Raw genomic sequence first — 13,621 nt, forward strand, 5'->3', positions numbered from 1 at the left:
AGGTTTGGACATCGACATTCGCTGCACTGTGATTGGCCACCATTGTACCCCCCCCACCCATTGCACCCCCCCAATCCTGCGCTGTGATTGGCCACCATTGTACCCCCCTAACCCTGCACCGTGATTGGCCAATCACAGTCTATTCAGGACTGTGATTGGCTAGTGAAACATGACACATGTGCATAGCCCTGTAAATAGGACTATGCACTTAAAAAAAACACATTTATGTTTTTTTTTTAGTTAGGGGTGTACAATGGTTGGTCCACAATATTACTTTTCTTCCATCACTTCTTCCATCACTGTGATGACCACTGTGACCACACCGCCCACTTCATAACTTCATAACTTTAAAAAAACCATAAATTTGTTTTTTTTTAAGTTATGGTTTCTTCCATCATAAAGAGTGTTTCAATAAATGTATTTATTTTTTGTACATGATTGGTTGACTCCATTCAGTGATTAGCTAGCAAGACACCGCCCACTTCACACAGGGTGTGATTTTTACTTTACTGGAGTACTTCCAATTTCCAATACTTTTACTTCTACTCCACTACATATCTCAGAGCCAATTATTGTACTTTTACTCCACTGCAATTATTTGAAAATTGAAGTTACTAGTTTCTTTGCAGATATACATGACTATATTATAAAACATACATATTATTAACCACTTAAGCCCTATTTTATAGATAGGCTATTTGAAAATAGCCGATGCAACGCGTTGTGAGCTGTGTAGATCTGCTATTTTCAATAATTTTTGTACTTTTACTTTTGGTACTTTAACTAGATTTTGATGCCAATACGTTTGTACTTTTACTCAAGTAACATTTTGAACACAGGCCTTTTACTTTTAACAGAGTATTTTTATATTGTTATTTGTGGTATTGGTACTTTTAATTTAGTAAAATATCTGAGTACTTCTTCCACCACTGGGAGGCAATGTAATAAGGATAACATCCTTTTAACTGCCTGGCATGAATTCACCCACTTCTTGGCAGCTGTGGGTATATGGAATAACACTGAAGAGTTCCAAGTTCCAGTACTGCATCTGCAGTCATTTAAGATATCAACTAACTTTAATGGTTACTTTTCATAATAAGTATCACTTCATAATGTCTCGAAATCTAGAGGCACACAATCTATACAAGATAGATCTTTCTAAAGTGGATAGATACAGTGTATACTGTATATAGAAATGTATTAAGGGAGATCTCAGAATCTCTCACACATGATGAAAAACAATGCATTTTAAACGGTGTATGGTGTTGAAGTGAAATGTGTGTCCCCTTTTCCCAGGTTGAGATTCTAGCAGGGAAAGACAAAGGAAAACAGGGAAAGGTGACCCAAGTCTTCCGACACAGAAACTGGGTTATCCTGGATGGACTGAATACAGTAAGAAAACACAACCCTCTCGAAACATTATTAGTTGAGATACCCACTACCTAGTGCAAGTAACCTGCATTGTATACAACATAACTTAAATCTGAATAAGGTAAAGAGTCTAGACAATGCTATTTTTAGATTGTAAATTTAACATCACATGCTGAAATTTGCCCAATGTCATCTTTCTTATGATGTTCTTTAAGTGGGTTTAAATTTCATCTCCTTGTGTCTGGTATTTAATACATCACAATGCACATGTGAAGCATCTTGACAAGTTATCTAGAAACAAGTTATCTAGAATTTGCATTAGCAGTGCAATAAAGCATTGTCAGTAGGAAACAAATTCATTGTAAAATTTAGGAATTTAGTACGGACTTACAAAGTGCATGGTGGCAGCACTATAAGTGCCATCACGGTTAAATAACTGCTTGATTCACAGATGACAACCTTTAGTTTTGCACCATACTGCAGTGACTGTTGCCATGACAGAACTACTGCAGCATGTATTTACTTCTGAGCTCCACCAGAGGGCGCCAGATAGCATGGCTGGGAGGCTCACCAGTCATTCTTGCACACATCTGTAAACTTGGACATTGATGACACAGGCTGTTTAGACCTACAGTGGTACATTTTTGATGAATGCAATTAACGGTGAAAACTGAGATCTCTGATTTTCTGCCTCAGCATTTCAGATTCATTGGCAAATCTGGTGATTACCGTGGGACCTACATTGCCAGTGAGGCCCCAATTCTACTACGTGACATTGCCATCATCGACCCCACAGACAGGTACATTTATTCCAATGCAGAACTAAATAATCTTTGAGCCTTTATTCCCAAGTACAGTGTGTAGACTAGAGTGACAAGAACACGGGAAGCGTGCAGGGGAGTGACATGCAGCGAATGGCTCATTCCAGAATCGAACTGGGTACTCGCTGTTAGTCATTAGAGGTTAGAGCCCATGTGGTATGTGCCCTAACCACTGGGCTATCAGGTCACCCCATAATCTGCCTTTTTACTTATATGCCCAGCCCAGTTCAGTGATAGAATGTTGACTGAACCATTGGCCGGGGTTAAAAGCCAATGGTGTAGTTTTCTTAGGAAGATGAAGTCCTTAACCTGCACTAAGGTTTTAGGTAGTCAAAAAATAAAACTAATTTTAAAGGTATAAGAGGCATAAAGGCAATACATTAAGACCCCATGGGCAATTTCAGTCCATTCAAATTCTGTGTTTTTAATGGCACCTGTCTTTTTAAACCTGTGATCATGTTTAAAGTTAAATTAACAAATTATTTCAGATGAAAATGTTGTTATAGCTCTTCTTATAATTGTATTAGATATTTCTTTACACAGGCTGAATTATTTGATGCCTTTTTTTAAAACACTGATCTTATTTCTCCAGGAAGCCCACTGAAGTGGAGTGGAGGTTCACAGAAGAGGGGGAAAAGGTCCGGGTGTCTATAAGGACAGGAAGAATCGTTCCCAAACCCGTCGTTGAGCGCAGGGATGGCATTATAACTCAACAATGGAAGGGTAAGCTGATCAAGACGTGCAGTCATGTTTGGATTGTGCATATGTATATGTAAAAAAAAGTATCTCTGCTTCAATAAAGTTGTTTAATAATAAAACTTGGAATACCTTTCTCCTCTAGGAGTTAACAGGTCAAGTAACAGACATACCGTACCTTTTCTTTTTTCAAATGTGATTAAACTTACCAGTATGATTGTGCCACCACAGATGGTCCGAAAGATACCAATCCAGAGGACACTCTAGAGAAGACATACGTACCATCATTGAAAACCCTAGAGGAGGAGGTGATGGAGAAACTGAACATCCAGGAGCCCAGGAGGCAGCGGCGGTCATACTGGTATTGAGAAGAGACCCTCAGAGACAATTATTATAAATCCCAAGTCTCCCATTCTTGCACCATCCTATTATCAGTCTGGAAGGATTTCTGGAGGTACAATGTTATGGAGAGATTCTGTGGAATGACATTGTTGCTAAAAGGCTAAAAATGCTGGTGTAACATCCAAGGGAGACATTTCTGGTATTGTAATATACAGTATGTGAGACAGAGACTCAAACATGCTATCGCAGTGTTTCAAATGGGATCACAACTTTCTCTTTTCATTGTTTTGTTTTTTTTCCATTATAAATAAACGGTAAACAAATACATTTTTAAGTATTTGTTTTTTGTGCTGTCAGTAAGATACTTTTGTGTATCAAATGTGTTCAGATAGTTCAAGAAGACTTCAGATTGAGCATGACTTTCAGATTTACCATTCATGCTGTTGCGTTCCAAAATTAGCTACTTGTTCGACCTTGCCCTGTTAAAGTTGTCAAATGTGTTGTAACTGACTGATCTTTTAGAACTTTTTAACTTTTAACTAATATTTCAGTGTGCATAAAGCATAGGAAGTTCCATTAGTTACCCAACCATTCAAACGTGTGAATAGCATCCTTAAATGACGTCCATGTGGCCGTCATTTAAGGCATTGAGTCAGCACTTTCAGCAGCTAACTGAAGCTTTTAAAAGCAGCCTTTCAACTGAGATGCTGAGCTTATAACTGGGGCCAACTTGTTGGTAAAGCTCTAAATTTGGTAGACGGAGACACGCTGACATTAAGGTTTTAGAGAACATGGTCAATTGTGTGCCAGAAACAGTACTTTGTGTACCATCTGGTCTTGTAAAACAGATGGGATATATGGGCCAGAACGTACATTATTCCTTGTATTAGCAAAGGATCACTGCCAGTTTGATGATTTATGATTTTAAAATAGATTGATTAGTCTACAGTAGCCCAGGCATAATGCCCTCATCCACTGTAGTTGTAAAATATGATTCTCTCTTTCCAATTCGTCTGGGAGAAGTTCCGAGTACCAAGTAATGGAGATGTTCCAGAAGGAAATGCTTTGGTGCAAGGCAACTCAGACTGGGTAGTTCCAGTACAGTTCTCACAGTATCCTTATTTGACTTGATATACTGTGGATATGCAGAAACCAACATGACCTCTCTATGAATGTATGGCCTATTGTAAGAAATGACATCAAACAAGCTATTCTCAATGAGAAGAATCAATTGAACTAATAGACTTTAATAACATCTGGTACTGTAAATGTAACCTTTGTTCACAGAGGGAAGGATTGCTGAACTGGAATGCTTTATTTCAGCATTGCCCTGCATACTCACACATACTGGTGTCTTTTATGGTCAATGTCGGAGAGGCTGGAGTCATTAATTCAATTCCCCCAAAACTGAGATTTTACCTGATTGCATGTGGCAAAAATATGCAGACCTGGATACATCAGTCTAATATATTTACTACTATTTTGAGGCAACCTAGATAATATGCATATTTGCCAATGTGGCCACCTCCACCGTACCACATTAATTTTTTCCACCTAGTCATCAGTTCTTTGCCACTCCCCTACTGTTTATTTTATAAAGTATCTCTTTTTATGTTAGCCATTAACTGCCATTTTGGTTAGATTACTGTGTGTGTGTTCCTTATTCAGTGCCAGCATCAGTCACTTATAATACTGTAGCTACTTTGTCTAGCATTCATCCCTAAGATGCCATGCCATACTTTCCTGTAAGACTGCTAAGCTCTCGCCCCAATTGTATGTTAGTGAGATAGAAGGGACGGAGAGCTATCTGAGTTATACTTTGCATGGTGTGTCACACGCATAAAATAGCAGATCTACAACCTCAAAACATGTCACAGTTTGACATGTTTGAGCTTGTAGATCTGCTATTTTCGTTTCACGACATCCATGCACAACTAAGTATAAATCACCCATAATGCATATTAAGTCTGTAACCAGATTTTTTGCTCAATGGTTCGCCACGGCTATTGATTTACCTAGTCTAATGTTACCTCTTGCTAAGTCTCCGACTGCAACTAGCTTTCATGCCAGATGGTGACACAAAAGAAATGGTGTGTCACAGCTATTAAAATTGCGTCATGATTTCATTCTGGCCATACATATCCTAATTTCTGGTCAGTGTAATAATATCATGCTGAGAGCATGGTAAACCAATGGCTTGGCTGAGCTGGCTGTGTCTTACTGGAAGAGGGAGTGCAGAGCTACTTTCCCAGACTGGTAGATCTTTCCCAGTTTGCCTCTGCCACGCATCCCATGAGGAAAAAAAAGGAGCCAGTCAGTGGAAACTGGGTTTTTGAGGTTTCTTTTAAAGGGAGGAAAAGTGATTCAATCGCTGGTTGTCTTTCTTGTATTGTGGATTCCAGGATGGGATTACGTGTGTGAGGTGGAAAGTTTGGTTGGGGAGTTACACCTGGTTGCTAGGGGATTTATCTCAAGATATATTGTGGCGCCTTACTCTTCTTTCTTACTGTTCATTTGTCTCTTTTCTTCCACCAACACAGAACATTTTTACATGAGCCTACTTTGAGACGGGTAACCCTAAGTGACCTTTGAGAATATCCCGATCTTGTAATTATTGTTTCATGGCAAATCGTGGGGGATGCTGGCAGCCCAGTTAAGTGATACCACAGAAGGTGATTCAAGCAGAGTAGATGAGACCGCACATAAACACAGCATGCACTAGTCTCTAGTTTAGCTGATGAGTTCATGATGCCCATTCATGGTAGCTAATTAATCCCACCTGTAGATGCAGGATGGCGGTCCTCTGTAATCGCAGAATAGAAATATTGGATCAGTTTTTCTTGTTTGATAATAAAACAATTATAACACCCCCCTCCCCTTTCTCTCTCTTAAGAGTTTTAGGGGTATTTCGCTTTGAAACACTCCTGGGGTCATTTTAACATACATACATTTTAACATAACATACAATAGGCACAGAAAAATAACACAACAGGGCTTGTCTGATAAAATGAATATCAAATACCTAAATATAAAACTGTCTAGGGTGTGCACACAAAAGCCTGAGTAGACATTAACATGTCCCCAGTTGTGTTTTAAAGTGAAATACCCATTTAACTTATTTATTAATCTATCTCATGGCTCAATAAGGTGCTTGATAAATAGCATTACTTTCTCATTGACATAAAAAGGGGATATACTGCTCCCTTGAATTTCTGCCAGGACATTAAACATTTAGACATAAAAACCATTTAGAACCGCCACTCTCTACTCTCAAGTCACTTGTTGACTGAAGCTCAGTTACAGTATAATGATGGTGTGTAATTATAGTTTTAAAGTTGCAGGAACTGTAGCCATAGACTACAGCCAAGAGTGTATATATATTTGTTCATAGTGTCAGAATTATCTTTAATTGGTAGGGTCTCTGTGCCTTAAACTCCACACAGGTTTTCGGTATATGCACATATCATCCATATATATATATATATATATATATATATATATATATATATATATATATATATATATATATATATATATATATATATATAAGTTATGCTAAAGATGATGCCAGTTTAGGAGTATCTGCAACTAGTCACAAGTTATTGTGACTAGTTGCAGAAGTTATATAGTTGGTAATAGAAGGAGAGAGAGTCTCAAGCTAGTCCCAATCAGATTACCTCTCCCACTTTCATTAACCTTCATCCACTTTCATTCGCTCCTCTCTGCCTTCTGTCTCTCATTATCCACTGCTAATTCCTCTTTCTTTTGTGCTAAGATTCAGTCCTCTGCCAAGAACCTGGGAGTGGTCCTGGACAGTTCGCTGTCCTTCAACGCACACATTTCAGCGATCACTTGATCCTTTAAGTCTACACGCTGTACAACATTCGGAGGATCAGACCCTTCCTCACCAAGGACTAGTCTGCCTGGCTCCTTACCCAAGCCTCAGTCATCTCCAGCCTTTACTATCGCAACTCCACCTTGCTGCTCTGTCTCAAGCTGTGCATGATCACTCAAACTCCTACAACTGGATCAAAATGCTGTGGCATACCTGGTCTTCAATCTGCCTACATTTTCACATGTCTCCCACCTTCTTTGATCGTTTCACAGGCTTCCAGTTGCTGTCCAATTCAAAACACTGGTGACCTACAATGCAATCAAGGGCATGGCATCCCGTCCCGCTACCTTCAGGACATGTTCCACCCCTATCCCTCTTCCCACACACTTTAATCAGCTTACACAGGATGGCTGTGCCTCCCTTCCCTACGACACCCTGGCCAATACTCAAAGCATCCTAAACTATTCTCCCTCCTGGCTCCCAAGCTGTGGAATAACCTTTTCCCTCAGTCAGGACGGCAGACTCACTCCCCAGTCTGGAAACTCAAATCTTTTGACTCTACATCATCCCCTAGCACTCCTCATTCCTTTATCACTTCTTGTTGCCTATTTTGATAGATACTACTTATACTATGCAGATATGCAGAATGTTTTTTACTTGTTCACATGTATGTATGTTATTCAAATAGACATTCTGTTTGTCCACAAATGCTAATAATGTCATTTGTTGACTAGAGTTCATGCCATTTACTCCTGCATGCACTTTGTAAGTTACTCTGGACAAGGGCATCTGCTAAACACCAACAAAGTCGCAGTATTTTCCCCATAGCAACAAAGAGGAAGAACGGAGAAAGATGCAGGCAGATTGTCTTTGACATGCTTTGCCGCACCATTACATCACCTCTGGATCATCAATCAACTCCATCATCCATATGTCTAGGTGAGTTGAAGTTGTCTGTCCAGACAGTTATGCCAGTGTCTTGATGTTAAATTCCTCAGGTGTCCACCACCTCACAAGTGCTGCCAAGGTGGCAGACGATCACTACAAAGCTCCATTCACTCTCCCTATAGTGGACGCAAGTGTCATTAAGGCGCCAGGGGGTCCAATTGGAAAGGAGTGGAAAAAATGTGCTCATCTGAGAGCAGATCGTCACCAGGCCCGGTTGCCTACGCAGGGCCCACAAAAAAGGGGCATCGCCGGAGGCCGCTATGGCTATTTAAGGGTCTTGGCATTGGAAAAGTTTGGGAACCCCTGCATTAAGCCAACAGCATCTTGGCAGCAGAAGTATCCATTGAACTTCATATTTTTTATAGTGTCTGTTATTACTACCAATTGTTACCAGAATGTTTTCTGATCAAATGTAGGCATTAGTATACCAAGCTGTCTAATCATGTGCTAAAGGCTTTTATTTTGTAAATGGATGCTATACCATGACAATCCAGTGCACGCTATAAACAAATTCTTAGCCAAGATGTGAGCTTTAAGTTCAGATGGGGCACAATTTAATTCTGGCATCTGCAGAAGATAACAGTAACAGTAGACCAAAGTTTTTCCACTTGTCTGGCAATATTGACAACAAAATGTAAAACTTTTGTTTCTTATTATAGTACCTTTTCCCTAGTCGATTTAGTGTGTGGTACAGTAAGCTACTCTGTGATGTTCATGATCCAAATTTAACATGACTACCCGTACATTGCCGAGTGTACCACTTAGGGAAAGGTGACTTTCATCCTCCTTGTTATCCTCATTTGACCCTGGAAAGGAGAAACATTCACTTATGTTGTAGAAGAGCAAAGAATTTACTCAGCACAAAACCCCAAGTGCTGTTCACAATGTTCCACTGAAAATCAATTACAATAATGATTGTGATTTGTGACAGCCCCCGCAATCCCAGTTTTCATCACATTTTCAACTCTGTGAGTTGCAATTGTCTGCCCACACAGTGTCTTGGTGTTAATTCCCTCAACTTAGTTACTTACCACCAGTACATTTTCTCTCCATTGTAGTGTACTTGGTGGTACAATAGGCTACTCTGTGATGCTCAAGGATTTTGTGGTAATTTTTTTTTTAATACATCTTGTGCATAAATGTGGAAATTAACAGTATAGCCTACTTTAGGCATTTAACGGGCACTCCTTGACTCCTATGCACATGTATTATGACTGAACAGATGTGGGGTTCACTAACAGTACATGTATCTGTTCATGTACTCATTAACGTTAGCTGGTGCAGCAGGTTGTCGAGAGGTCCTCTGCACCATGCAAAGAAAATAATGCAAAGTTGTTGTGAAAGGTTTGTAAGTGACTAATATTCCTGTGAACATGTTGCAGCACGTGAATGCTGTTGTCTCTCACATAAGGTTTGTTCTTTTGCAAAATGCTGCAAAGTAATCGCCTCATTATTAGAGGAGCAGTATTTTCAGACATGGTCATATATTATGCACACTGACTGACATTCAAGAGGTGACCAGGGGACTAAAGAACAAAACTTTAAAACAATAGGGGGAAACTATTTTAAAACTAAAACTAACATAACTTTGTTTATTTAAAATGTAATGTGATTGCCAGAAAATCGGCCTAAATGTGCCTTTGTCCAGTGTCATTGCTGTTGACTGGTGGTGGTGGTGCTGCTGCTGCAGTAGTATACCAGATAAGCATCTCAGCCTCAATTGTGCTGCGCTGCACTGAGTCAAATGGCAGAACCGGATGCAGGATAGGTGGGCACTAAACAAAACAAAAAAAGCATGGGTTTCCGAGGCTACTAGGGACATGACATCTGGGCACCTCGATGTAAAATTGGCTATTTTGTCCAAAAGGTTGAAAAATAAACTATTATTAAGTCATGTAAAGTATACATGATGTGAACATGCACCATGGTACATCATTATCACACTTCATTTTATCCTTCAACTTATTTTTTAATGCCCCAAAATGACTGGATATACGGTTTCGTTGCAGTAATTGTAGAAAGTAAAGACCTTAATTGTCGAATGTTTAAGCTTGTTCTAATCGTGTATAGGCTACTTTATTTTACATAAGAACTTTTTACAAATATTTAATTTTTCAACATTTTGGACAACATATCCAATTTAACACCGAGGTGCCCACTCTTCTTGGTGCCCACCTATCCTGCTACCGCAGAAGCACTCTGCCTCCTTCCTCCGTCAAGGCTGGCTTATTCAGGAACGCGTCAGTGCATTTCTCATTTTTCCCTTGCAGCAAAACATTATATTGGCCACCTCGTGAATTCAGCTTTCGCTTAATAGCCTATGACATCAGTTATTTCGAGATGTCATCCCTCCCCGTCCCCTTTGATAGGCATACACCCCCTCTCTCTCTCTCTCTCTCCATCCGTGATTGAGTGAAAAAAAAGTGGGCAGTTCAGGTCGGGATTTCATATTTGGTCTTGATCACTTTGCCCGAACTCCCTCTTTCTCTGCATCCATCCTTTGGAGTCGGTCGGGCGACATCAGTGCCATTACCTGGTACTACCTCTCTGCCAGGATAGCCGCTGGTGAGCGTCGCAGTGGCCGCTGCCTCTCTACTACGCACTGCACCAAGTTCTCTGGAGCCGAACTGATCCGACAAAACACTAACTTTTAACCATCAAGAATTAGATCGATCGCTCATCATCCGCTGAAATGTTGTTAACAAGAATGCGGTAGGTCATTAAGTTACGCTTCTAGATTGATGATGCAGTGCATAATACGTTGATGTGGTTATATAAAGCGCCCTTTGCTATTTTTTTGGTTTAATTTATTGCAAATTATTTGTGAAAGCCCATATATAGCCTCTAGCCTACTTTATTTTATTTATTTTTTAAATGATTAACCTACTTTGCAGGCTAATGTGGGTTATGATGACGTTTCTAAGTGACGTTGTTCTTTTCCCAGGAAATCTACCTTTAGCCAATAATTGAATTTCCTTCATATAGTTATACTAATCAGCTGATATAAGATAGAGAATGAAACTTTACTCCCTTATGCCATGGTTTATTTTAGGTTGAATTCTCTTAAATAGCCTATATGTAGCCCATGTATATACAGTAGGCTATATAGCCTATATAAGTCAAATGTCAAATAAAACGAATCAAAAGTCTTTTAAGTATGAGGATAGCTGTGTCAGCCTGTGTGAGTTCCTGTGTCAGTCAATGGTGTAGTGTATATTCCCAGAATTTGGTAATATGCCAGAGCATTATGTTAAGTAGCCTACTATTGTTCAAATAGGACCCGAACTCTTCCATTCATGATCCAAATTTAACATACAGTAGGACTACTCTCATTGTTGCCTAGTGTACCACTTTAAGGGAAAGTCGACTTTCATCCTCCTTGCCTTATCCTTATTTGCCCCTGGCAAGTACATTTAGAGGAACATTCACTTACAGTATGTTGTAGTAGCAGAGATGAGTTTATACCAACACAAAACCACCATCACAACGTTTCACTGAGAATCAATTAGAAAAGTGATCCTGACAGCCCAATTATTATTATTATGATTAAAAGACATCTCCAATCTACTGAAATGCATGTAGATCAACTACAACTATATTGGATGGTGACCAACCCACTGCCTTTAGGAAATTATAGCTTTCTTAAAAAATTAAGGAAATCACGTTATGAAAGAGGGGACACTATTAGACTACCAATGTTTCAGTTAAAGGTAGCGTGATATTTTTTGTTTAAAACAAAGGTTTTTGTTAAAAAGTTAAAGCTCTATATTCTGATGGTAATCATTGTTATAGGAGTGCATTTTCAGATGGGTTGCCAATTTCAGCCAATCGGGAGAGAGGATCCATTTATCAGCTTAAATTTTATACAATTTTGTCTCCTCACTTATTTTCGTCTTAATATTTCACTTTCATCTTGTGTCCTATATGAGCTCTCTCTCCTGATTGGATAAACTTGCATTTTCTGTTTACTAAAGAGCTGGAGAGACAGGGAGACCCCTGTTACTGAACAACAGCTCTATACTAATGATATCTGAATATAGAGCCATTTAGTATTTAACACTTATTTTAGCAAATAAAATGATCACTCACTGCACCTTTAAATCTGCAATCCAAAACGTATTTTAATGAATAAAACGTTATTTACTTTAACCAATCTAATTCGTATATGTTAATACAACTAGCAGCACATCTGCAGTGGTTGGAGGAGGTGGTCTTCCAGCTCTCCCATTGAGAGATTTAGACCCCAGTGCCGGGGAGGTTACCTAATACTGGTTGACAAGTGGTGCTGTCTGAAGGTCATATGCGCAATATCTACCCAGGTAATTGGGGATTCCATCAAGAACTGTTGAAAATTGGTCTCAGATGCGGGAGACCCGGGTTAGAATCATACAAGTTACGAATCGGAGCTTTAAAGTGTGCCCTTTGCTGCTCATGTGCCATGATTCACCTCAGGCCAGGGTCTATATGAACGCCCCTCATTAATGGTCAGAGAGAGAAAGATAGAGAGAGTGAGGAGGGTGGACAGACTGAATGGCATGCCTGGATGAGTAAAATTCTTCTTTTTTTATGTGATGTTCAGAGAGCTTCTTGATCTGAAAGTAGGCTATAGTGGCTGAATGAACCAGGATAAACTGTAATTCATGGTTCGATTCTCTAGGCACATCTGCTCAATTGAAAAGTTTAATTATTGAGTTTTACTGATCTTAAACCATCTCGAGAATTCTTCCCCAGGTGGCATCACTTGAAGCCAATATCACACCCCAAAACCTTATTATTTTCATTTATTTATTGTGGGTGTGATATTGTTTGTATATTGCATATTACTGTTTTGATTATCCTCTACATTCTTGGGATGCATCTTTGAATTATGTGTAAATAATGAAGAAAATAAGGTCAAATTAGTAAGTATAAGAGCAGGAAGAATATAGTGTTCATAGATGAAAACTGGGATGGATTAAAGCAGTGGTTCTCAAAGTGAGGTCCAGGTACCCCCAGGGGTCCTTGATGGAGTTCCATGGGGTCCCCAGCAAAATGATACAGTTTAAATTTACTATTACTTAACCTGAAGAGAAGACTAATTCAGATCTTAGGTTTCATTCTCTTCCCTGTTATCTGGGAGGTCCAAATGGAGGTCCGCGCAGCTTAATATGTATGTATCAGTTTGGGGGTCTTTGACATGAAAATGTTTGAACCATTGGCACCAAGTGTTAAGCCTGAGTTATATAGTTAGCAGTTATACAGTTATGCACAGGTGTTGCACACTGAAAATAGCAGATCTACAAGCTCATGACGTGTCACAACGAAAATAGCCGATCTACAGGCTTGTAACTAAAGGCATTAGATTAGACAAGGGGAAAAAAGCTTACATCATAGAATGAATTGCAGAAGGCTGTCTGCTTTTCTTCAGGGCAGGCCTTGGAAGATGGAAGACAATGACCAACCTGATTCCAGCTGAGCTTAGTACATGAACTTAAAAAAATGGTGTCAAGTGAAAGCTTGACCTGGCTCAGCTGGTATCAGGAGTTATTTGCCAGGTCAATGAGCAGATAATTGCCTTGTCTGGACTGACCTTGAGTTATAGTACTGCAGAGGCCCCAAGGGTTTAGCA

General features: G+C 39.5%; 2 protein-coding genes across 3 annotated transcripts in view; both read left to right on the forward strand.

Moving 5' to 3' along the window:
* mrpl24 (mitochondrial ribosomal protein L24) overlaps positions 1–13,621 on the forward strand; it is a 74,409-nt gene that overhangs the window by 1,040 nt on the left and 59,748 nt on the right. The window contains exons 3-6 of one of the 2 annotated variants that reach the window (XR_013934094.1): positions 1,297–1,392; positions 2,068–2,171; positions 2,785–2,915; positions 3,120–3,371. Coding sequence is in view for 1 of the 2 variants with exons in the window: in XM_080443132.1 (XP_080299258.1) it covers positions 1,297–1,392; positions 2,068–2,171; positions 2,785–2,915; positions 3,120–3,256 (468 nt within the window). In the remaining variant the exon portion in view is untranslated. Of the gene's footprint in view, positions 1–1,296; positions 1,393–2,067; positions 2,172–2,784; positions 2,916–3,119; positions 3,594–13,621 lie in introns of those variants that run through there. The other variant, XM_080443132.1, reaches the window with a different exon arrangement.
* The window catches only part of LOC308095875 (brevican core protein-like), a 19,488-nt gene continuing 16,384 nt past the window's right edge, over positions 10,518–13,621 (forward strand). The window contains exon 1 of the mRNA XM_080443007.1: positions 10,518–10,725. Coding sequence (XP_080299133.1) covers positions 10,706–10,725 — 20 coding nt within the window. The 5' untranslated portion in view covers positions 10,518–10,705. The remainder of the gene's footprint in view (positions 10,726–13,621) is intronic.

The sequence above is a fragment of the Gymnoscopelus braueri genome (assembly GCF_963280865.1).
Source record: "Gymnoscopelus braueri genome assembly, chromosome: 11".
NCBI lineage: Eukaryota > Metazoa > Chordata > Actinopteri > Myctophiformes > Myctophidae > Gymnoscopelus > Gymnoscopelus braueri.